Source organism: Mytilus edulis, chromosome 4, assembly GCF_963676685.1.
Source record: "Mytilus edulis chromosome 4, xbMytEdul2.2, whole genome shotgun sequence".
NCBI lineage: Eukaryota > Metazoa > Mollusca > Bivalvia > Mytilida > Mytilidae > Mytilus > Mytilus edulis.
The window spans coordinates 41,612,850-41,640,769 of record NC_092347.1 but is presented as its reverse complement, the minus strand read 5'-3'; the positions used below and the strand labels follow the sequence as shown (position 1 = coordinate 41,640,769).

Sequence of the window (27,920 nt, the reverse complement as noted above, 5' to 3'; positions counted from 1 at the left end):
ATGGCACAAAGTGAAACTAGCGACTTGCAAAACACGTGTGACGACAAACAGATCACCTTTGACTTGAGCAAAAAATCTGTGTGGTACTGGCGAAGGGCATTGCTGTTGAGATATCATATTGATTTAGGAAAATTTCCAAACGTAACTGTGAAATGGTCAGACTATGACAAATCATCTAAAATACTCAATTTACATGACGATGAACGACCATTCGAAGAAAAGACCCCCTCCCAGTCTCTCAACAAATCTACAGTGCAAGTATTCCACCACAACACCAAACTCATCACAATAACTATCTACTATTCAACCAAAAGATGCCTTGTACAAGGGAACTCTTGTCAAAAATGGGTGGAAAAAGAATTCTTTGATTTGAAAGAATGCATAAACAACTGTATAAAGGAGGATAACTCCAAGATAAATATTGACAATGTCATTCGACAACTTCAAAACTCAAACATTCCTATAGAAGCTGAATATGATGAAAATGAGGAAACAACACCTAAACTAATTGAGGAAACAACTCCTAAACAAATAGACGAGAGCTCTGATGAATCCCTCCAACCTCAAAATGACAAAAACAATAATGAAAACATAAAACAAAACAATAACTTTACCAATACAATGAATACAGAAAGTGAAAATCAACAAGTTGTATATGCCTTTCATTCACTTGAAAACAAACTGATAGACTGCCATCTACAATATAGTGAAAAAATAGACCATTTGGCAACACTAATAATAATAATGGAAGAAAAACTAATATTACAGGCTAAGGAGCAGGAAGAACTTAGAAACAAAAATATGGAGCTAAGTAAAATCAATAAAAGGCTTGCAAATATTGAAGAACATATAAACAAAAACTCTATTGATATAGCCAGAACAACTAACACCATAGAGAAAAGTGTCTCTGATATTAGAAATCCTGCATATGATAAGGAACAATCTGAAAAATTAAGTAATATTCAAGATACTCTTACAAAAGTGGAAAAAATCTGTGCAACTGTAAGTACAAATACAGTTGAAGATCAACAAAAAGAAAAAAACCAAATATATGACAAACCTAGTACAAGTCAAAGTCATGAACAAATTACAACTAGAAGTAAACAGAGACGAGATAACTTTCAAGTAACAGAAACCCGTGACCAAGATCAGAGTAAGAATAATCCAAAAGAGAGCCACTCAATTAACTTATGGATTGTAGGCTCATCAGTGGTGAAAGATCTGCGAAAAAATCGAATATACAGATACAAGAAAACCAATATTACTACTCTGCATGATAAAACCATTCGAGGTGCAAGTGAATTTCTATTAACAGGAAAGCTTAAAGCAAACAACATTGCTTTTCAAGTCGGATCAAACGACCTAGAAGAAAGTACACCTGAGGACGTGGCTAAAAATATGGAAAGACTTATATTAGATACACAGAGACTTGTCCCAGAGAGCAACATCATAATAAATGCTATATTGCCTAGATTTTATAGAAACGCACATTCAAGCAAAACTTATGAATCAAAAAGATCCAAATGTAACAGCATGCTTTCAGACCTATGTAATGAATATAGTCTTAAATTTGTCAAACATGAAAATTTCGTACAATTTCACTTCACAGACGGCATCCATTTAAACCAAAATGATGGTATCCCACTATATGTAAGAAATTTAAAACATGTAGTAAACCCACTACTGGGAGTAATAAATGATCAACAGAACTTTGAAAATCATCAATTTCCTAGGCAACGTAATCAACAGTTCCGTAGAGAAAATGGTAATCACTTCTACAAACATCCAAATCCATATGATGAACGTCCAAATCGATATGACGAAGAAAACCATCAAAGTGCTACTTACATGTATGACAATAGCAATAATTTTTATGAAAGAGAAACAAATCACCAAAATGCTTCACATGACAAACACAACAATTATTACCAAAGCTATGATGACAATTTAAGCAATAATGGCATAAACATACGACTACTCAAACTAGCACTTGAAGGTTTGAAATAGAAATTCTTAATGTTGCTATGAATTTACATTTGAAATTTGAAACTGTATATGAATTTTGTTTACTTATAATTAAGGAAACTACAAGTTATATTCATTTTATTAATACTGATATTATAATTTTTAATTGACCTAGATAAGGTCTTGATATTCACCCAACAACACACATGTGCTGAAAATGTACACACATGAACATCTGACATTTTCATAAATTGTATAACATTCTAATTTCTGAAACAAATAGAGTTATCTTTCTTTGTATAGCTAATACATAAATACTATAATGTGAATATTTTATTTTCTGGTTTTGATTTTTTTTTTGTTATTTTTTATATATTGTTGTTGTTGTTTTTTTCCTTCTATAGCTGTATAGTATGTTAACATGATACAATTACTAGATTTCAAAATATCATAATATTTATTTAAACATGTTTTTACTTGAAATGAAAAAGAAAAGAATAATTTTGAAACAAAATATCTTTAATACTCAATATATTGATTTGCATCAGTTATCTAATTTTTTTCTGCTCATTGAAAAAATATTGTAATAAATGAAAATGAATGTTGTTAACAACAACCAAATTAGCATATCTGCATGGAATATACACGGCTTAGGCGATAAAACAAATGACGAGTTCTTTTTAAAACAAATCAAAAGTGACATTAATATTTTACTAGAAACTTGGAAAGGCGAATCCAAAGAATATACCATCCCTGGCTTTAACACTATAAGCAAAATACGTAAAAAGAATAAACGTGGAAAAAGATATAGTGGGGGCATTATAATATTTTACAAAAATAGCATACATCAAGGTTTAACCTATGTTAAAAATGGATCTTTATCAAATAATAGACTATGGTTAAAACTCGATAAAAACTTCTTTGGATTGTCTGACGACATATATATATGTGCTGTATATATTCCTCCTGTTAGTTCTACTCATTATGATGATGATTTTTTACAACTTGAAAAAGAAATAAACATTTTTTCTAAAAAAGGGAAAGTTGTACTTTTAGGAGATTTTAATTCTAGAACTGGAGATAAATTAGACTATATTAAAGATGACAGCCTAGACATAAATAATTTTGCTCAAACTAATCTATTACCAGATGAATATAAAATAGATAACTGTTTTAATAGATATAGCTGTGACAAAGTTGTCAACGGACAAGGTGTAAATTTACTTGATTTATCTACATCGTCAAGCCTACGTATATTAAATGGTAGATATATTGGTGATATAATGGGAAATTTTACTTGTATGACAAGCAATGGTTCAAGTGTTGTAGATTATGCTATTGTAAGTGAGAGTCTCCTTTCCTCAGTTGAATATTTTAAAACACATGAGTTTAATTATCTATCAGATCATGTAAAAATTGAGATTTTCTTGAAATGTATGCAAAGAGAATATAATTTTGATATCTTTGAAAATTCAAATTGGTCTAGCTATAAATCGTTCAAGTGGGACTCACAAAAATCAAAATTAAAATTGCTTGACCATTTATCAGATGAAACTGTTCTGAACAATATTTTAAACTTTGAAATGCAAACCTTCAGTAATGACCAAAGAGGTGTTGATGATGAAACAAATAAACTAACAACTATTTTATGTAATTTAGCTGAAAATTCATGTGTAATTAAAAGAAAAAACTTTAAGAAGAGTAAACCAAAAAATAAACAACCGTGGTCAGATAATGCAATAACAGATTTAAAACATCAAATAAATGCCATCGGCAGAAATATTAAAGCAAATCCATTTGATAAAACATATAAAACTAGATATTTTAACCTTCTAAAAACTTTTAAAAAGATGATAAAACAAAAAAAAGCTAAATATAAAACGGATATTTTTAAAAAACTTGAAAACTGTTTTAAAAATAATTCAGAGGAATATTGGAAAATTCTTAAAGAAATGAAAAAGACCACAAAACATGAAGATAATTCTGAAGAAATATTTAAAAACTTAGAAGAGCTAGAAAAACATTTTCAAAACCAAGGAAACTGCTCTTCTGTCAACAAAGAATTTAAAAAAAACATAGAAACAGAATTTAAAAACATTGAAGATAAAATGTTATATTTAAACACCACTGACAAACCTTTTACAATATCAGAGGTTAAAATTGTTATAAATAAACTAAAAACAGGTAAATCTTCAGGACCTGATAAAATCTTAAATGAAATTATTAAATTCAGTAGCCCTGTTACACTTAAATCTTTTACAAAACTTTTCAATGCTATACTAAAATCTGGATGCTATCCTAAACTATGGGAAAAATCATATATTATCCCAATTCATAAATCAGGAGACAAATATGATTTAAATAATTATAGAGGAATTGCTCTAATGAGCTGTTTGTCAAAAGTATTTAGTGCATTGTTAAATAATAGACTAAATAAACATATGGAATCCAAATATAACCACTCACAGTTTGGATTTCGAGAGAATCATAGAACTTCTGATAGCTTATTTATTCTTAAATCTATTATAAATAAATACCTTCATAAAAATAAAAAGAAAATATATATTTGCTTCATAGACTTTAAAAAAGCCTTTGACTCTCTTTGGCGGCTAGGACTAATGTATAAATTGTGTAAACTAGGAGTTGGTAAACACATCTTTAACATTATTAAAGCACAATTCGATCATACTCTTGGTTCTTTCAAACATAAGAACTCAGAGTCTAAACATTTTATTATAGATAAAGGTGTAAGACAAGGAGATTCTTTAAGCTCCACTTTATTTAATATTTTTATTAATGACTTAAGTCAGATATTTGAAAAGCCAAACTCTACCCCTGTAAAACTTATAAATTCAGACATAGGAAGTCTTCTATTTGCAGATGACTTAATCATATTATCAGAGAGCGAAAACGGTCTGCAAAATAGTTTAAATAATCTCTCTGAGTATTGTGATAAATGGCAATTAACAGTTAATACAAAAAAATCTAAAACCATGATACTACAAAATAACCCAAGTAAAATAAATAAACCCTTTTTGAAATTTAAAGGAAAATACCTTGATAAAGTATATGAATATAAATACCTAGGATGTGTTATAACATCTAATGGCAGTCTAACTAGTTGTAGTTCAGATCTTGCAAAAAAAGCAAGAAAAGTTTTATTTGCTATTAACTCTTACTCATCAGGCTTTGGACAACTTCCTGTGAGAGTGTCTTGCAACCTTTTTGAAACTTTGGTCAAACCTATTTTAACATATAATAGTGAAATATGCTATATGGACACTTATATTCAATTTTATAGAGCTAAACTCCGAGCTAACAAAAATAGCTCAACACCAGATGCTATTCATTTTATTGATAAAACTGTTTTAGAAAAAACCCAGCTACATTTTATGAAACAAGTACTGGGGACAAAAAGAAGCTCAACAAATCTAGCTGTTAGAAATGAACTAGGACTTTTGCCATTAGAAACTTTCATAAAAACCCAAACTATGATGTACCTATCTAGATTAAATAATGAAAATCTAAACCCACTTCTTAATGAAGCCTTTAAATTAACTAAAAGTTTAGATACCAAGGGAACATACTCTTGGTATACTTTTGCAAAAAATGTGTCACAAGATATAAATATTGACATTAAACTTATTGAGGAAACTAAAACTTTAAAACAGACTAAAATGTTAAAACCCCAATTAAAAAAAAGTTATATCAACTATTATCAAACTGTTATTGATGATAAAATAAATAACTTAAATGAAAATAATAAAATATATCTATATAAATTTCTTAAATCTAATATAAATAACCAAATGCAATACTACCTATCACACCCAAGTAAAGAGACAAGAAAAATGTTAACCAAATTTAGAATAAGCGAACATTGTCTCTTCATAGAAACTGGACGATATACCAAAATACCACGAAATGAAAGAAAATGTAAAATATGTAATATCTTAGACGATGAATTTCATTTTTTTTTCAACTGTAAAATAAATAAAAATATAAGAGAAATCTTTCTAAAATATTATATACAAAAATATGTAAATTTTAATACACTTAATTTTACTGATAAACTCGTAATAATACTTAATCCATCAACACCAAATGATGTAAAAGCAGTTGTTTCTTTTATTAAAGAGTCATTAGAACTGAGGAAAGGAGAACAGTAACTGTTTTTATAATATTTCTTATAATATTGTCGAGTTTTCATTATGTTTCATTATGTTTGTTTGTCAATGTATTTGCCACAACCAAAATTGGTTTTTGTATGTTTTGCAAATAAAGATATACATTAAATAAAATTATCTCCCTTTAATACATTATACACAGAGTATAACCTACCGTTACCTCAAACATGACAGTATAAAACCAATCTTTATTGTTCACCCCGTATGAATTCATTCGGATTAATTATCTCCCCTTAATACATTATACACAAAGTATAACCTACCATTACCTCAAACATAACAGTATAAAACCAATCTATTTGTTTACCCCCTATGAAGTCATTTGGGTTTATTATCTCCCTTTAATACATTATACACAGAGTATAACCTACCATTACCTCAAACATAACAGTATAAAACCAATCTTTATTGTTCACCCCCCATGAAGTCATTCGGATTAATTATCTCCCCTTAATACATTATACACAAAGTATAACCTACCATTACCTCAAACATAACAGTATAAAACCAATCTATTTGTTCACCCCCTATGAAGTCATTTGGATTGATTATCTCCCTTTAATACATTATACACAGAGTATAACTTACCATTACCTCAAACATAACAGTATAAAACCAATCTATTTGTTCACCCCCTATGAAGTCATTTGGGTTTATTATCTCCCCTTAATACATTATACACAGAGTATAACCTACAGTCTGACAGTTTAAAACAAATCTTTATTGTTCACGCCCCATGAAGTCATTCAGCTTAATTATCTCCCCTTAATACATTACACACAAAGTATAACCTACCATTACCTCAAACATAACAGTATCAAACAAATCTTTTTGTTCACCCCCTATGAAGTCATTTGGATTTATTATCTCCCTTTAATACATTATACACAGAGTATAACCTACCATTACCTCAAACATAACAGTATAAAGCCAATCTATTTGTTCACCCCCTATGAAGTCATTTGGGTTTATTATCTCCCTTTAATACATTATACACAGAGTATAACCTACAGTTACCTGAAACCTGACAGTAAAAAACAAATCTTTATTGTTCACCCCCCATGAAGTCATTCGGATTAATTATCTCCCCTTAATACATTATACACAAAGTATAACCTACCATTACCTCAAACATAACAGTATAAAACCAATCTTTATTGTTCACCCCCCATGAAGACATTCGGATTAATTATCTCCCCTTAATACATTATACACAAAGTATAACCTACCATTACCTCAAACATAACAGTATAAAACCAATCTATTTGTTCACCCCCTATGAAGTCATTTGGGTTTATTATCTCCCTTTAATACATTATACACAGAGTATAACCTACCATTACCTCAAACATGACAGTATAAAACCAATCTTTATTGTTCACCCCGTATGAATTCATTCGGATTAATTATCTCCCCTTAATACATTATACACAAAGTATAACCTACCATTACCTCAAACATAACAGTATAAAACCAATCTATTTGTTCACCCCCTATGAAGTCATTTGGGTTTATTATCTCCCTTTAATACATTATACACAGAGTATAACCTACCATTACCTCAAACATAACAGTATAAAACCAATCTTTATTGTTCACCCCCCATGAAGTCATTCGGATTAATTATCTCCCCTTAATACATTATACACAAAGTATAACCTACCATTACCTCAAACATAACAGTATAAAACCAATCTATTTGTTCACCCCCTATGAAGTCATTTGGATTGATTATCTCCCTTTAATACATTATACACAGAGTATAACTTACCATTACCTCAAACATAACAGTATAAAACCAATCTATTTGTTCACCCCCTATGAAGTCATTTGGGTTTATTATCTCCCCTTAATACATTATACACAGAGTATAACCTACAGTTACCTGAAACCTGACAGTTTAAAACAAATCTTTATTGTTCACGCCCCATGAAGTCATTCAGCTTAATTATCTCCCCTTAATACATTACACACAAAGTATAACCTACCATTACCTCAAACATAACAGTATAAAACCAATCTATTTGTTCACCCCCTATGAAGTCATTTGGGTTTATTATCTCCCTTTAATACATTATACACAGAGTATAACCTACCGTTACCTGAAACCCGACAGTTTAAAACAAATCTTTATTGTTCACCCCGTATGAATTCATTCGGATTAATTATCTCCCCTTAATACATTATACACAAAGTATAACCTACCATTACCTCAAACATAACAGTATAAAACCAATCTATTTGTTCACCCCCTATGAAGTCATTTGGGTTTATTATCTCCCTTTAATACATTATACACAGAGTATAACCTACCATTACCTCAAACATAACAGTATAAAACCAATCTTTATTGTTCACCCCCCATGAAGTCATTCAGCTTAATTATCTCCCCTTAATACATTATACACAAAGTATAACCTACCATTACCTCAAACATAACAGTATAAAACCAATCTTTATTGTTCACCCCCCATGAAGTCATTCGGATTAATTATCTTCCCTTAATACATTATACACAAAGTATAACCTACCATTACCTCAAACATAACAGTATAAAACCAATCTATTTGTTCACCCCCTATGAAGTCATTTGGATTGATTATCTCCCTTTAATACATTATACACAGAGTATAACTTACCATTACCTCAAACATAACAGTATAAAACCAATCTATTTGTTCACCCCCTATGAAGTCATTTGGGTTTATTATCTCCCTTTAATACATTATACACAGAGTATAACCTACCGTTACCTGAAACCCGACAGTTTAAAACAAATCTTATTGTTCACCCCGTATGAATTCATTCGGATTAATTATCTCCCCTTAATACATTATACACAAAGTATAACCTACCATTACCTCAAACATAACAGTATAAAACCAATCTTTATTGTTCACCCCCCATGAAGTCATTCGGATTAATTATCTCCCCTTAATACATTATACACAAAGTATAACCTACCATTACCTCAAACATAACAGTATAAAACCAATCTATTTGTTCACCCCCTATGAAGTCATTTGGATTGATTATCTCCCTTTAATACATTATACACAGAGTATAACTTACCATTACCTCAAACATAACAGTATAAAACCAATCTATTTGTTCACCCCCTATGAAGTCATTTGGGTTTATTATCTCCCTTTAATACATTATACACAGAGTATAACCTACCGTTACCTGAAACCCGACAGTTTAAAACAAATCTTTATTGTTCACCCCGTATGAATTCATTCGGATTAATTATCTCCCCTTAATACATTATACACAAAGTATAACCTACCATTACCTCAAACATAACAGTATAAAACCAATCTATTTGTTCACCCCCTATGAAGTCATTTGGGTTTATTATCTCCCTTTAATACATTATACACAGAGTATAACCTACCATTACCTCAAACATAACAGTATAAAACCAATCTTTATTGTTCACCCCCCATGAAGTCATTCAGATTAATTATCTCCCCTTAATACATTATACACAAAGTATAACCTACCATTACCTCAAACATAACAGTATAAAACCAATCTTTATTGTTCACCCCCCATGAAGTCATTCGGATTATTTATCTCCCCTCAATACATTATACACAAAGTATAACCTACCATTACCTCAAACATAACAGTATAAAACCAATCTATTTGTTCACCCCCTATGAAGTCATTTGGATTGATTATCTCCCTTTAATACATTATACACAGAGTATAACTTACCATTACCTCAAACATAACAGTATAAAACCAATCTATTTGTTCACCCCCTATGAAGTCATTTGGGTTTATTATCTCCCTTTAATACATTATACACAGAGTATAACCTACCGTTACCTGAAACCCGACAGTTTAAAACAAATCTTTATTGTTCACCCCGTATGAATTCATTCGGATTAATTATCTCCCCTTAATACATTATACACAAAGTATAACCTACCATTACCTCAAACATAACAGTATAAAACCAATCTATGTGTTCACCCCCTATGAAGTCATTTGGGTTTATTATCTCCCTTTAATACATTATACACAGAGTATAACCTACCATTACCTCAAACATAACAGTATAAAACCAATCTTTATTGTTCACCCCCCATGAAGTCATTCGGATTAATTATCTCCCCTTAATACATTATACACAAAGTATAACCTACCATTACCTCAAACATAACAGTATAAAACCAATCTTTATTGTTCACCCCCCATGAAGTCATTCGGATTAATTATCTCCCCTTAATACATTATACACAAAGTATAACCTACCATTACCTCAAACATAACAGTATAAAACCAATCTATTTGTTCACCCCCTATGAAGTCATTTGGATTGATTATCTCCCTTTAATACATTATACACAGAGTATAACTTACCATTACCTCAAACATAACAGTATAAAACCAATCTATTTGTTCACCCCCTATGAAGTCATTTGGGTTTATTATCTCCCTTTAATACATTATACACAGAGTATAACTTACCATTACCTCAAACATAACAGTATAAAACCAATCTATTTGTTCACCCCCTATGAAGTCATTTGGGTTTATTATCTCCCTTTAATACTTATATTGTAATAATATTTATATTGTAGTCCTGTGTTGTCATTTTGATGTTATATTTCACATGGCCATAAAAGTGCGAGGTTTGGCATGCCACAAAACCAGGTTCAACCCACCATTTTTTCCTTTAAAAATGCCCTGTACCAAGTCAGGAATATGGTCATTGTTATATTATAGTTCGTTTCTGTGTGTATTACATTATAACGTTGTGTCGTTTGTTTTCTCTTATTTTTGAGTGTAAATTCACATTGCGATAAGACGTGTCACGGTACTTGTCTATCCCAAATTCATGTATTTGGTTTTGATGTTATATATATATGTTATATTTGTTATTCTCGTGGGATTTTGTCTATATGTGTTACATTTTAGTGTTATGTCGTTGTTCTCCTCTTATATTTAATGCGTTTCCCTCGGTTTTAGTTTGTTATCCCGATTTTGTTTTTTGTCCATGGATTTATGAGTTTTGAACAGCGGTATACTACTGTTGCCTTTATTTAATACATTATACACAGAGTATAACCTACCGTTACCTGAAACCCGACAGTTTAAAACAAATCTTTATTGTTCACCCCGTATGAATTCATTCGGATTAATTATCTCCCCTTAATACATTATACACAAAGTATAACCTACCATTACCTCAAACATAACAGTATAAAACCAATCTATTTGTTCACCCCCTATGAAGTCATTTGGGTTTATTATCTCCCTTTAATACATTATACACAGAGTATAACCTACCATTACCTCAAACATAACAGTATAAAACCAATCTTTATTGTTCACCCCCCATGAAGTCATTCGGATTAATTATCTCCCCTTAATACATTATACACAAAGTATAACCTACCATTACCTCAAACATAACAGTATAAAACCAATCTTTATTGTTCACCCCCCATGAAGACATTCGGATTAATTATCTCCCCTTAATACATTATACACAAAGTATAACCTACCATTACCTCAAACATAACAGTATAAAACCAATCTTTATTGTTCACCCCCCATAAAGTCATTCGGATTAATTATCTCCCCTTAATACATTATACACAAAGTATAACCTACCATTACCTCAAACATAACAGTATAAAACCAATCTATTTGTTCACCCCCTATGAAGTCATTTGGATTGATTATCTCCCTTTAATACATTATACACAGAGTATAACTTACCATTACCTCAAACATAACAGTATAAAACCAATCTATTTGTTCACCCCCTATGAAGTCATTTGGGTTTATTATCTCCCTTTAATACATTATACACAGAGTATAACTTACCATTACCTCAAACATAACAGTATAAAACCAATCTATTTGTTCACCCCCTATGAAGTCATTTGGGTTTATTATCTCCCTTTAATACATTATACACAGAGTATAACCTACCGTTACCTGAAACCCGACAGTTTAAAACAAATCTTTATTGTTCACCCCGTATGAATTCATTCGGATTAATTATCTCCCCTTAATACATTATACACAAAGTATAACCTACCATTACCTCAAACATAACAGTATAAAACCAATCTATTTGTTCACCCCCTATGAAGTCATTTGGGTTTATTATCTCCCTTTAATACATTATACACAGAGTATAACCTACCATTACCTCAAACATAACAGTATAAAACCAATCTTTATTGTTCACCCCCCATGAAGTCATTCGGATTAATTATCTCCCCTTAATACATTATACACAAAGTATAACCTACCATTACCTCAAACATAACAGTATAAAACCAATCTTTATTGTTCACCCCCCATGAAGTCATTCGGATTAATTATCTCCCCTTAATACATTATACACAAAGTATAACCTACCATTACCTCAAACATAACAGTATAAAACCAATCTATTTGTTCACCCCCTATGAAGTCATTTGGATTGATTATCTCCCTTTAATACATTATACACAGAGTATAACTTACCATTACCTCAAACATAACAGTATAAAACCAATCTATTTGTTCACCCCCTATGAAGTCATTTGGGTTTATTATCTCCCTTTAATACAGTATACACAGAGTATAACCTACAGTTACCTGAAACCTGACAGTAAAAAACAAATCTTTATTGTTCACCCCCCCCCCCTGAAGTCATTCGGATTAATTATCTCCCCTTAATACATTATACACAAAGTATAACCTACCATTACCTCAAACATAACAGTATAAAACCAATCTTTATTGTTCACCCCCCATGAAGTCATTCGGATTAATTATCTCCCCTTAATACATTATACACAAAGTATAACCTACCATTACCTCAAACATAACAGTATAAAACCAATCTATTTGTTCACCCCCTATGAAGTCATTTGGGTTTATTATCTCCCTTTAATACATTATACACAGAGTATAACCTACCATTACCTCAAACATAACAGTATAAAACCAATCTTTATTGTTCACCCCCCATGAAGTCATTCGGATTAATTATCTCCCCTTAATACATTATACACAAAGTATAACCTACCATTACCTCAAACATAACAGTATAAAACCAATCTATTTGTTCACCCCCTATGAAGTCATTTGGATTGATTATCTCCCTTTAATACATTATACACAGAGTACAACTTACCATTACCTCAAACATAACAGTATAAAACCAATCTATTTGTTCACCCCCTATGAAGTCATTTGGATTGATTATCTCCCTTTAATACATTATACAGAGTATAACCTACCGTTACCTGAAACCCGACAGTTTAAAACAAATCTTTATTGTTCACCCCGTATGAATTCATTCGGATTAATTATCTCCCCTTAATACATTATACACAAAGTATAACCTACCATTACCTCAAACATAACAGTATAAAACCAATCTATTTGTTCACCCCCTATGAAGTCATTTGGGTTTATTATCTCCCTTTAATACATTATACACAGAGTATAACCTACATGTACCATTACCTCAAACATAACAGTATAAAACCAATCTATTTGTTCACCCCCTATGAAGTCATTTGGATTGATAATCTCCCTTTAATACATTATACACAAAGTATAACCTACCATTACCTCAAACAAAACAGTATAAAACAAATTTATTTGTTCACCCCCTATGAAGTCATTTGGATTGATTATCTCCCTTTAATACAGTATACACAGAGTATAACCTACAGTTACCTGAAACCTGACAGTAAAAAACAAATCTTTATTGTTCACCCCCCCCCCTGAAGTCATTCGGATTAATTATCTCCCCTTAATACATTATACACAAAGTATAACCTACCATTACCTCAAACATAACAGTATAAAACCAATCTTTATTGTTCACCCCCCATGAAGTCATTCGGATTAATTATCTCCCCTTAATACATTATACACAAAGTATAACCTACCATTACCTCAAACATAACAGTATAAAACCAATCTATTTGTTCACCCCCTATGAAGTCATTTGGGTTTATTATCTCCCTTTAATACATTATACACAGAGTATAACCTACCATTACCTCAAACATAACAGTATAAAACCAATCTTTATTGTTCACCCCCCATGAAGTCATTCAGATTAATTATCTCCCCTTAATACATTATACACAAAGTATAACCTACCATTACCTCAAACATAACAGTATAAAACCAATCTATTTGTTCACCCCCTATGAAGTCATTTGGATTGATTATCTCCCTTTAATACATTATACACAGAGTACAACTTACCATTACCTCAAACATAACAGTATAAAACCAATCTATTTGTTCACCCCCTATGAAGTCATTTGGATTGATTATCTCCCTTTAATACATTATACAGAGTATAACCTACCGTTACCTGAAACCCGACAGTTTAAAACAAATCTTTATTGTTCACCCCGTATGAATTCATTCGGATTAATTATCTCCCCTTAATACATTATACACAAAGTATAACCTACCATTACCTCAAACATAACAGTATAAAACCAATCTATTTGTTCACCCCCTATGAAGTCATTTGGGTTTATTATCTCCCTTTAATACATTATACACAGAGTATAACCTACATGTACCATTACCTCAAACATAACAGTATAAAACAAATCTTTATTGTTCACCCCCTATGAAGTCATTTGGATTGATAATCTCCCTTTAATACATTATACACAAAGTATAACCTACCATTACCTCAAACAAAACAGTATAAAACAAATTTATTTGTTCACCCCCTATGAAGTCATTTGGATTGATTATCTCCCTTTAATACATTATACACAGAGTATAACCTACCATTACCTCAAACATAACAGTATAAACCAATCTATTTGTTCACCCCCTATGAAGTCATTTGGATTGATAATCTCCCTTTATTACATTATACACAGAGTATAACCTACCATTACCTCAAACATAACAGTATAAAACCAATCTATTTGTTCACCCCGTATGAAGTCATTTGGATTTATTATCTCCCTTTAATACATTATACACAGAGTGTAACCTACCGTTACCTGAAACCTGACAGTAAAAAACAAATCTTTATTGTTCACCCCCCATGAAGTCATTTGGATTAATTATCTCCCCTTAATACATTATACACAAAGTATAACCTACCATTACCTCAAACATAACAGTATAAAACCAATCTATTTGTTCACCCCCTATGAAGTCATTTGGGTTTATTATCTCCCTTTAATACATTATACACAGAGTATAACCTACCGTTACCTGAAACCCGACAGTTTAAAACAAATCTTTATTGTTCACCCCGTATGAATTCATTCGGATTAATTATCTCCCCTTAATACATTATACACAAAGTATAACCTACCATTACCTCAAACATAACAGTATAAAACCAATCTATTTGTTCACCCCCTATGAAGTCATTTGGGTTTATTATCTCCCTTTAATACATTATACACAGAGTATAACCTACCATTACCTCAAACATAACAGTATAAAACCAATCTTTATTGTTCACCCCCCATGAAGTCATTCGGATTAATTATCTCCCCTTAATACATTATACACAAAGTATAACCTACCATTACCTCAAACATAACAGTATAAAACCAATCTATTTGTTCACCCCCTATGAAGTCATTTGGGTTTATTATCTCCCTTTAATACATTATACACAGAGTATAACCTACCATTACCTCAAACATAACAGTATAAAACCAATCTGTATTGTTCACCCCCCATGAAGTCATTCGGATTAATTATCTCCCCTTAATACATTATACACAAAGTATAACCTACCATTACCTCAAACATAACAGTATAAAACCAATCTATTTGTTCACCCCCTATGAAGTCATTTGGATTGATTATCTCCCTTTAATACATTATACACAGAGTATAACTTACCATTACCTCAAACATAACAGTATAAAACCAATCTATTTGTTCACCCCCTATGAAGTCATTTGGGTTTATTATCTCCCCTTAATACATTATACACAGAGTATAACCTACAGTCTGACAGTTTAAAACAAATCTTTATTGTTCACGCCCCATGAAGTCATTCAGCTTAATTATCTCCCCTTAATACATTACACACAAAGTATAACCTACCATTACCTCAAACATAACAGTATCAAACAAATCTTTTTGTTCACCCCCTATGAAGTCATTTGGGTCTATTATCTCCCTTTAATACATTATACACAGAGTATAACCTACAGTTACCTGAAACCTGACAGTAAAAAACAAATCTTTATTGTTCACCCCCCATGAAGCCATTCGGATTAATTATCTCCCCTTAATACATTATACACAAAGTATAACCTACCATTACCTCAAACATAACAGTATAAAACCAATCTATTTGTTCACCCCCTATGAAGTCATTTGGATTGATTATCTCCCTTTAATACATTATACACAGAGTATAACTTACCATTACCTCAAACATAACAGTATAAAACCAATCTATTTGTTCACCCCCTATGAAGTCATTTGGGTTTGTTATCTCCCTTTAATACATTATACACAGAGTATAACCTACCGTTACCTGAAACCCGACAGTTTAAAACAAATCTTTATTGTTCACCCCGTATGAATTCATTCGGATTAATTATCTCCCCTTAATACATTATACACAAAGTATAACCTACCATTACCTCAAACATAACAGTATAAAACCAATCTATTTGTTCACCCCCTATGAAGTCATTTGGGTTCATTATCTCCCTTTAATACATTATACACAGAGTATAACCTACCATTACCTCAAACATAACAGTATAAAACCAATCTTTATTGTTCACCCCCCATGAAGTCATTCGGATTAATTATCTCCCCTTAATACATTATACACAAAGTATAACCTACCATTACCTCAAACATAACAGTATAAAACCAATCTTTATTGTTCACCCCCCATGAAGTCATTCGGATTAATTATCTCCCCTTAATACATTATACACAAAGTATAACCTACCATTACCTCAAACATAACAGTATAAAACCAATCTTTATTGTTCACCCCCCATGAAGTCATTCGGATTAATTATCTCCCCTTAATACATTATACACAAAGTATAACCTACCATTACCTCAAACATAACAGTATAAAACCAATCTATTTGTTCACCCCCTATGAAGTCATTTGGATTGATTATCTCCCTTTAATACATTATACACAGAGTATAACTTACCATTACCTCAAACATAACAGTATAAAACCAATCTATTTGTTCACCCCCTATGAAGTCATTTGGGTTTATTATCTCCCCTTAATACAGTATACACAGAGTATAACCTACAGTTACCTGAAACCTGACAGTAAAAAACAAATCTTTATTGTTCACCCCCCCCCCCCTGAAGTCATTCGGATTAATTATCTCCCCTTAATACATTATACACAAAGTATAACCTACCATTACCTCAAACATAACAGTATAAAACCAATCTTTATTGTTCACCCCCCATGAAGTCATTCGGATTAATTATCTCCCCTTAATACATTATACACAAAGTATAACCTACCATTACCTCAAACATAACAGTATAAAACCAATCTATTTGTTCACCCCCTATGAAGTCATTTGGGTTTATTATCTCCCTTTAATACATTATACACAGAGTATAACCTACCATTACCTCAAACATAACAGTATAAAACCAATCTTTATTGTTCACCCCCCATGAAGTCATTCGGATTAATTATCTCCCCTTAATACATTATACACAAAGTATAACCTACCATTACCTCAAACATAACAGTATAAAACCAATCTATTTGTTCACCCCCTATGAAGTCATTTGGATTGATTATCTCCCTTTAATACATTATTCACAGAGTATAACTTACCATTACCTCAAACATAACAGTATAAAACCAATCTATTTGTTCACCCCCTATGAAGTCATTTGGGTTTATTATCTCCCTTTAATACATTATACACAGAGTATAACCTATCGTTACCTGAAACCTGACAGTTTAAAACAAATCTTTATTGTTCACCCCGTATGAATTCATTCGGATTAATTATCTCCCCTTAATACATTATACACAAAGTATAACCTACCATTACCTCAAACATAACAGTATAAAACCAATCTATTTGTTCACCCCCTATGAAGTCATTTGGGTTTATTATCTCCCTTTAATACATTATACACAGAGTATAACCTACCATTACCTCAAACATAACAGTATAAAACCAATCTTTATTGTTCACCCCCCATGAAGTCATTCGGATTAATTATCTCCCCTTAATACATTATACACAAAGTATAACCTACCATTACCTCAAACATAACAGTATAAAACCAATCTTTATTGTTCACCCCCCATGAAGTCATTCGGATTAATTATCTCCCCTTAATACATTATACACAAAGTATAACCTACCATTACCTCAAACATAACAGTATAAAACCAATCTATTTGTTCACCCCCTGTGAAGTCATTTGGATTGATTATCTCCCTTTAATACATTATACACAGAGTATAACTTACCATTACCTCAAACATAACAGTATAAAACCAATCTATTTGTTCACCCCCTATGAAGTCATTTGGGTTTATTATCTCCCCTTAATACAGTATACACAGAGTATAACCTACAGTTACCTGAAACCTGACAGTAAAAAACAAATCTTTATTGTTCACCCCCCCCCCCCTGAAGTCATTCGGATTAATTATCTCCCCTTAATACATTATACACAAAGTATAACCTACCATTACCTCAAACATAACAGTATAAAACCAATCTTTATTGTTCACCCCCCCATGAAGTCATTCGGATTAATTATCTCCCCTTAATACATTATACACAAAGTATAACCAACCATTACCTCAAACATAACAGTATAAAACCAATCTATTTGTTCACCCCCTATGAAGTCATTTGGATTGATTATCTCCCTTTAATACATTATACACAGAGTACAACTTACCATTACCTCAAACATAACAGTATAAAACCAATCTATTTGTTCACCCCCTATGAAGTCATTTGGATAGATTATCTCCCTTTAATACATTATACACAGAGTATAACCTACCGTTACCTGAAACCCGACAGTTTAAAACAAATCTTTATTGTTCACCCCGTATGAATTCATTCGGATTAATTATCTCCCCTTAATACATTATACACAAAGTATAACCTACCATTACCTCAAACGTAACAGTATAAAACCAATCTATTTGTTCACCCCCTATGAAGTCATTTGGGTTTATTATCTCCCTTTAATACATTATACACAGAGTATAACCTACATGTACCATTACCTCAAACATAACAGTATAAAACAAATCTTTATTGTTCACCCCCTATGAAGTCATTTGGATTGATAATCTCCCTTTAATACATTATACACAAAGTATAACCTACCATTACCTCAAACAAAACAGTATAAAACAAATTTATTTGTTCACCCCCTATGAAGTCATTTGGATTGATTATCTCCCTTTAATACATTATACACAGAGTATAACCTACCATTACCTCAAACATAACAGTATAAACCAATCTATTTGTTCACTCCCTATGAAGTCATTTGGATTGATAATCTCCCTTTATTACATTATACACAGAGTATAACCTACCATTACCTCAAACATAACAGTATAAAACCAATCTATTTGTTCACCCCGTATGAAGTCATTTGGATTTATTATCTCCCTTTAATACATTATACACAGAGTGTAACCTACCGTTACCTGAAACCTGACAGTAAAAAACAAATCTTTATTGTTCACCCCCCATGAAGTCATTTGGATTAATTATCTCCCCTTAATACATTATACACAAAGTATAACCTACCATTACCTCAAACATAACAGTATAAGGGTGCTATAAACAGTTTCGTACTAAAAACTAGGGGTATTTCCCCAGTGAGATTTACATACTGATGGAATTCCCTGCTATTTATATACCACTAAATGAAAAAGTTGATTGTTTTTTATGTTCAATGTGAAAAACATATATTGAAGTTCAATTAAAATGCCACTTTTGTCAAGATTTAAAAAAAAAAAATGTTTTTGTGACTTCCTACTATATGGGAGGCAACTCCATAAACAGCTGATTTTCACCTGTTGCAAAAAGCACTTTGATTTGTCAGGTAAGATAGCTCCTTTCGGAGCAGGCGAACGTAGGCTGTAACTACATTTTCTTAAATCAGCCGGATAAGCTCTTCGAAATGCATATTATAAGAAATCTCAAATATATGCACAGGTTACTGATCCGTGTGTCCAAAGGTGGTCTGTTTTTAAAGGTTTTTTAGGGGGAAAATGCCTAATTTCCAGCTGATAACTTGTACCAATTTGCATGTTTAAACAAGAGATGTTGGATTTTTTTTTATTTATTCAGAAAGTTCATAGAATTATCTTTCCATTGATGTATAGATATCTATATAACTATGAATATCTGACTTCTGCATGATGGGTCCACTATTACATGCCCTGTTACAGAATGACGTCACGTAAAAAACTGTTGATTGCACCCTTTATAAAACAAATCTATTTGTTCACCCCCTATGAAGTCATTTGGATTGATTATCTCCCTTTAATACATTATACACAGAGTATAACCTACCGTTACCTGAAACCTGACAGTAAAAAACAAATCTTTATTGTTCGTCCCCCATGAAGTCATTTGGATTAATTATCTCCCCTTAATACATTATACACAAAGTATAACCTACCATTACCTCAAACCTCACAGTATAAAACCAATCTATTTGTTCACCCCCCATGAAGTCATTTGGATTAATTATCTTCCCTTAACATCTTGGATGGCCATTTTGGATTTTTTTAGCCAGAGAATGATTCCAAGATTTTTTAATTTTGTTAAATTCTATACATATATGTACTTCAACAAATTTCATGGATATTGGTTTTGTGGTTTGTTTTTTAATTAGGTTTGAAAAATTGGTTTTGTTCAATTTTTGACAAATTTCTTCGGTGCCACTGCAAAAATGACTAAGTCCACACTCTGTCACGCCCACTTTGTCACTTATGTTCAACTAAGTTGTACATGCAAAAGTATGATTTTTACATAAGTCAGTGAGCTGATGCAAGAAAACAACTATATATAGTCATATTTGAATACTAAAGTGGTAAGTAGCCATACAAAATTACATTTCCTGACCAATGGGACGAAAAATTTGTGTAAAATTTACAATTTTCCAAAATTATAGCCAAAATCTGCAACTTAAAACTTGCATAACTTTTTTATTTGTAGATCAATTTTCAAACTGTTTTTTTTTGTTTTGTTCATGATAACAAGAGCTATCTAATTCAGTTACAATATGTGGTATGGCACACATACATAAATTTCTCCTGGAGTCCCTACCATTACCTCATATATTGCAGTATAAAACAAATCTTTTTGTTCATCCCTTATGAAGTCAAATGGATTGATTATCTCCCGTTAATACATTATACACAAAGTGCATATAACCTACCATTACGGCAAACCTGACAGTATAAAACAAATCTTTATTGTTCACCACTTATGAAGTCATTTCAATTGATTATCTCCCCTTAATACATTATACACAAAGTATAACCTACCGTTACCTTAAACCTGGTAGTATAAAACAAATCTTTAATGTTCACCACCAATGAAGGCATTTTGATTGATTATCTCCCCTTAATACATTATACACAAAGTATAACCTTCCGTTACTGCAAACCTGACAACATAAAACATTTTTTTTGTTCACCCCTTATGAAGTCATTTGGATTGATTATCTCCCCTTAATACATTATACACAAAGTATTTATAACCTACTGTTACCTCAAACCTGACAGTATAAGGCCTAAAAAAAAAAATGTTGTGTTTCCGGTCACCCGACCGACCGTCCTTCAGACCCCCGACTCAAAAGTTTTTAAAGCTGATGTGGGAAAAAAAATAATTTGTATCCCTACCGACCGTTTTTTCTTAAAGAAAATAAAAAATTCTAAGTCCCTCGATCTTTTTATCGCCCCAAAAGAAAACAACGCTAATTTTAAACTTGAGACTTATTTTTAGAATGTACTGGAAAGTGGAATCTTCTTGGCTAATTATATATGCGGGAGCATGCGCAGTAGTTATTTTCGTTTGTCAGTGTTTGAACATGGCAACACAACGCGTCCTATTCAATGTTCAACGCGGAAATATGGCCATTTCGCAGAGAAAAAAATATTTCTAAATTTTACAGAAAGTAAACCTTTTTTGACATTAGCAATGAAATTCATCCAATGTCAAGTAAGATGATACACCTGCACAATGTGACCTTTCACCTGGAAATATAGTTTCGTATACAAAATTCCACTTCTTTCAGGTTTACATGTACACTTTCAGTATTAATGGTTACAATTTACAATTAAAAAATGTTAATCTAGGTCTTGATTTATTTACGTCGATAAGTTAAGAGTGAAACACAAAAAGTCGGAATACAAAATTTTGATACTTTTTAATCACACATATTCAAAATGGCGCATCGTGGTTTACTTGTACTGTACACACACGAATAACATTAAACGAAATCGATCTTGGGAAGATTTCACTAGGTTTCAACTTGACTATTATGGCTTTATCCTTGAAGGGTTCATCTTTCATTGATATTCGGGATTCAGGTACACTGTTTAGATGCAATGACACAAATTTTATTAAATCCGAAACAAAGTGGACATTGGATCAAAGGCTGATTTTTATGCAAATTACTAAGTCAACACTAGATTGTTTATTTTATTTAAAAATATTAAATAACAAAGAGTAGTCAAGAATAGTTTTATTTCTAAATAATACAAAGAGTTGTCAAGAATACATTATAACATTGACAACACATGATGTTTCTGTTTACTTGGCCAAACCTCGTTCAACATCGTATCCCAACTCTGGAAAAAAAATGTCATGATATCCTATAGTACTGCATAGTCCGCACCCCTTCCATCAATTTCATTCCCTGGGTAAAAAACTGCGGACTATACACCCCTTTCTACGGTATACAGTAGAAACATGAAATAATCTTGAAAATTGTCAAATGGTCTTAAGCAATGAACAAAGTGTCCATGAAACCGAGACAGCAATGAAGCATAATATAAAAAAAAAAAAAAAAAAAAAAAAAAAAAAAAAAAAATCCCTACCTACCGTCCCTTCAAAATTTCAAGGGGGTGATCGGAAACACAACATTATTTTTTTTTGGCCTAAAACACATCTTTATTGTTTACCTATAAAGTTATTTTGATTGATTATCTCCCCTTAATACATTATACACAAAGTATAACATACCATTACCTCACACATTACAGTATAAAACAAATCTTTTGTTTACCCCCATGAGGCCTAAATTAATATTTTGTTTGTTTCAACAATCCCGACCCTGCCAAGCAAGGTGAGGGTAGATAGGTAGGGAAATAATTAATTCTTTTCTAAAAAGCTTGAACAATATCGAACAATGAAGCAAGCCTGAAAATCAGAAAGGTATAAAATAATTTTCTACTTAGTTTTGACAATAAAATTTTATGTGTAGCAAGGTTTTTGCAGGGTCGGTCGGGATTGGGGAAACATACAATATTTTATTTTAGGCCTGAAGTCATTTGGATTGATTATGTCCCCTTAATACATTATACATACACAAAGAATAACCTATTCTTACCTCAAACCCGACAGTATGAAACAAATCTTTAATTTCAACCCTATGAAGTCCTTTGGATTGATTAGCTCCCCTTAATACATTATACACAAAGTACATGTATAACATAGCATTACTTCAAACCCGACAGTATAAAACAAATCTTTATTGTTCATCCCCATATGAAGTCATTTGGATTGATTATCTCCCCTAAATATATTATACACAAAGTATATATAACCTACTGTTACCTCAAACCTGACAGTATGAAACAAATCTTTATTGTTCACCACCTATGAAATCATTTCAATTGATTATCTCCCCTTTATATATTGTGCACAAAGTATAACCTACCGTTACCTCAAAGCTGACAGTATAAAACAAATCTTTATTGTTCACCCCTATGAAGTCATTTGGATTGATTATCTCCTCTTAATACATTATACACAAAGTATAACCTTCCGTTACATCAAACCTAACAGCATAAAACAATTTTTTAGTTCACCCCCTGTGAAGTCATTTGAATTTATTATCTCCCCTTAATACATTATACACAAAGTATTACCTACCGTTACCTCAAACCTGACAGTATAAAACAAATCTTTATTGTTCACCCCCTATGAAGTCAATTGGATTGATTATCTCCTTTTAATACATTATACACAAAGTATAACTGACCGTTACCTCAAATTGACAGTATAAAACAAATCTTAATTGTTCACCCCTATGAAATTATTTGGATTGATTATCTCACCTTTATATAATAATACTGTGACAAGTAACCCTCAGGGCATATATTTTTACGTGTTTTTTCAAGAAATGATTTCATATATAGCCATTCTTCAAAATTCGATGTAGCTTTTCCATATCAGAACGGTTTAGTTGACAATATGATCAGTGCTGGATGACCTTCGAAAAATTAGGCCAATAAATAAACATTATCTTCATGTGTCTTTGACCAGTACCGTATTTGGCGAAAAAATCAGTTCCAATTTTTGGCCTGATCGGCAGGCAAAAAAAAAATTCTACAAATTCAGAGAGAGATCAGATAATGTTTTGAAGATGTGATATCATCTAGATAGACGCCAGCGCGACTTTTGGTTGCAGGCGCTTAATTTTTGGAAATTTTTTTCACTACCGTATAGGTTACAAGAGCGCAATTTGTTTACATTTAACCAGCAAGTTTTTTATAATTACCCCAAGATGGTACTCAGAATAGAATCCTATACGGCTTCTGATTGGTTGATACAGGATTGGAATTACATTTAATCGAAAGCTTGTCCAATTAGGTTTAAAAATTGACGAAAATCATATTCACATTTTAGGAAGTATAGAAAATATCTTCAATTTCTGCACGTCGGAGCCATTAAAAATATGCCTTTTTCATTAAGCGAAAAGTAGACGATATTTTTCAACTGCATTTTAAGGCATTTTGAACCGCATGACCCTATATTTTTTTGGGGTTGTAATGCAACACTGGCATTTCTAGTAACAGGAACTGCCACCCGTTTTTCGCTAGCTTGTGTAGTCTTCGAGAAAAAAAAATACGGAACACTAGTGGTACCCTATGGAAAATGCATTACGAATAATTGCGCTCTTGTAACCACATGGCGCTTCCTTTTGTTGAAAACCGTTAAAAAATCAGAAGAAATTTATGGAATTTACGAGAATTTGAAATGAGGGAACTTTTTTTTAAAGAATATGGAAGAATTGAAGCTAAACTAGTATACTTTTTTGACATAAAATACTTGGAATGGACATCATTCAGTGTGAGGAATTTATACAGCCTCATAAAAATTTTCAAAATTTTGCCGTTTTGGGTTAAAAAATTACGATTTGGGGTCAAAGAGCAGAATTTTGAGAATTTCACCTAGATAATGCCGAAAATTTGAAAATTTTATGAAGAAAAAATTATCAAAAACATGAACAAAACTGTGAACATGGTGTTAGTGAATGAAATAAATACACAAATAACAACAAACAAGTTTTATTGACATTTATTATGAAGATCTCCCACTTGAGTAAAAGTAGCCAAGGAAGCCATGGTCTCGAGAGTAGCTTCTGTCTGGGCAGCAATGGGTGAAAGGGTTAAATAATTCTTTGATTATACTGAATTAACATTACCTGATGCATTGTGTTTCTTTTTTAACATTGAACATGACGTCATAACTTAAATAACGTCCCAAGTAAAATCTCTTAACAACAGAACCAAAATCGGACGTTACGGTATTTCTGTTTCTTTTTTTTAACAATTATGTAAGTTACAAAAAAAATAATTCATACAGACTTCGTCCCCATTTGCAGGCCTGCCTCATATTATATAAATACATGATACATCATTATTACATGCAACCATAATATTAATATAATATATAACAACAAACCAGTGTATAATTTCTCTTGGACTATTATTATATTAGTATAATAGTCCAAGGTATACTGATTTGTATCACTACAATATGATATTTATTACGATGAGGTTGAATTTCCTGTCATTTATTCATCATCCAAGCACAAACTTGTATCAGAAAAAAATATCTCTGTAAATTAACCTCAGTTTTAGGTATAGAGATGTGATCTGTTTCTGTGACGTCCTTTTGCCCATCCACAAGAAACTGCGGTCACCTGATGTTCATAGGACTTTACTGTTTGTTTATTGTTTATAGAAGAGATATTTTCATAAAGTATTCCAAGTCAGGAAGGTTTTCATTTTTGCATAAATTGTAAACATCAAGATTTTGTTAAAATTACTTTCCATATTTTTATGTTTATCTAGTCATTGCAAATGCTTTAATAATTGTGTTTGTTTATTAACTTGTACCAACAAATGGGTAGAAAATGAGGAATATTGTGATATTCAGATTTTTGAGACTTGTTATTTTGAGAAAGTTCCCGCTTTTTTCACAGGAGTTTGAAATGCTTTTTCATCTGAAACGGTAGTCCAAATAATTATGACATCGTGAAAGGCTATTATATTTTTTTTCTTTGACGCCTTACTTCGACGTATTAAAGGCGTCAAAGAAAAAAATTATAATAGCCTTTCAAGATGTCATAATTATTTGGACTACTGAAATAGGATCACTTTAGACATACTTTCTGTCAGTTTTGGACAATGACAGCCAAACTTACATATATACACTCTTTTCTAAATTCGAATTCTAGAATTTACTTTTCCCCACTGAAGGTTATGCATTTTGTTTAAACTTGTCGATCTCAGTCGTATCTGCTGACAGCATAGACTGGGATCCCGCTATATATAATCACCTTGTCCTAAGAGACCAAAAGCCACAGAAATTAACAACTTTAGGTCAAGATACAGCCTTTAACAATGAGCAATTAATAACAATGTATAATGTCGACTCCAATTTTTTATAAATACAAAAAAAAAGAAAAGAAAATCATTAATGATGAAAAATCTAGCAATACAATACATCAAATACTTAAAGGGTACTTTGAAGTTTTGAACAACTGTGTGCAGTGCAGTATGGTACCATGTGAGGTATAACTTGAACCAGTAGACTTGTGGTATAATAATACTGTTCAGAAAAAAATTAAACTTTTTTTCCTGAAAAGAAGATGGTTTTATTTAGGATAAATGTTACACTTCTGGTTTTAATGTGTTTTCTTTTCAAGTTTAGACAATTCAGAATACCTGTGAATACAATTAAACTTCAATACACAGAATACTAATTTGTTTACTCACTTAGTTTGATTTTAAAAGAATTATTATTTTTCAAATATACTTCATATTAAGGAAGATTCATTTAACTTGCAGGTGTTTGATAGACTTCAGACGGTTGGCGTCTGCCTAAGTTATGAAAGAAGCCTACAAATTGTAGAGATGATTGGAGGCCATTTCAATGATAAGGTAGTGCAGCTGGTAAAGGACAACACTCGTTTCCGAATTATTGGTGACAACATCAATTGGACTGTTGGTGTTCATGACCAACGAATTAACAACAAACAGAAAATGATGCATGCTTTTGGTTCAGCAGTGATAGTACAAAACCTGACCTTCACCAATCTAGACAGAGTTGTACCACAACAGCTTTATAGTCAAACACCAGTTCAAAACTTCATACCATCAGAGGAAGATTACAACCTTATAACAACTGACTACATCATTCTAATGTCAAGGGTTGTTTTTGAACACATTCCATACTTCAAAAAATTTTCAGATATTGTTCC

The 27,920-nt window shown here is 31.7% G+C and overlaps 1 protein-coding gene across 1 annotated transcript; it reads left to right on the top strand.

The window, feature by feature from the left end:
- LOC139521384 (repetitive organellar protein-like) lies at window positions 1-27,544 on the top strand. Its single transcript, XM_071314862.1, has 3 exons — window positions 1-1,996; window positions 2,683-5,557; window positions 27,508-27,544. Exons 1-3 carry the CDS (start codon window positions 1-3, stop codon window positions 27,542-27,544), a joined length of 4,908 nt encoding a protein of 1,635 aa, XP_071170963.1.
- The last annotated feature ends 376 nt before the right edge of the window (window positions 27,545-27,920 follow it).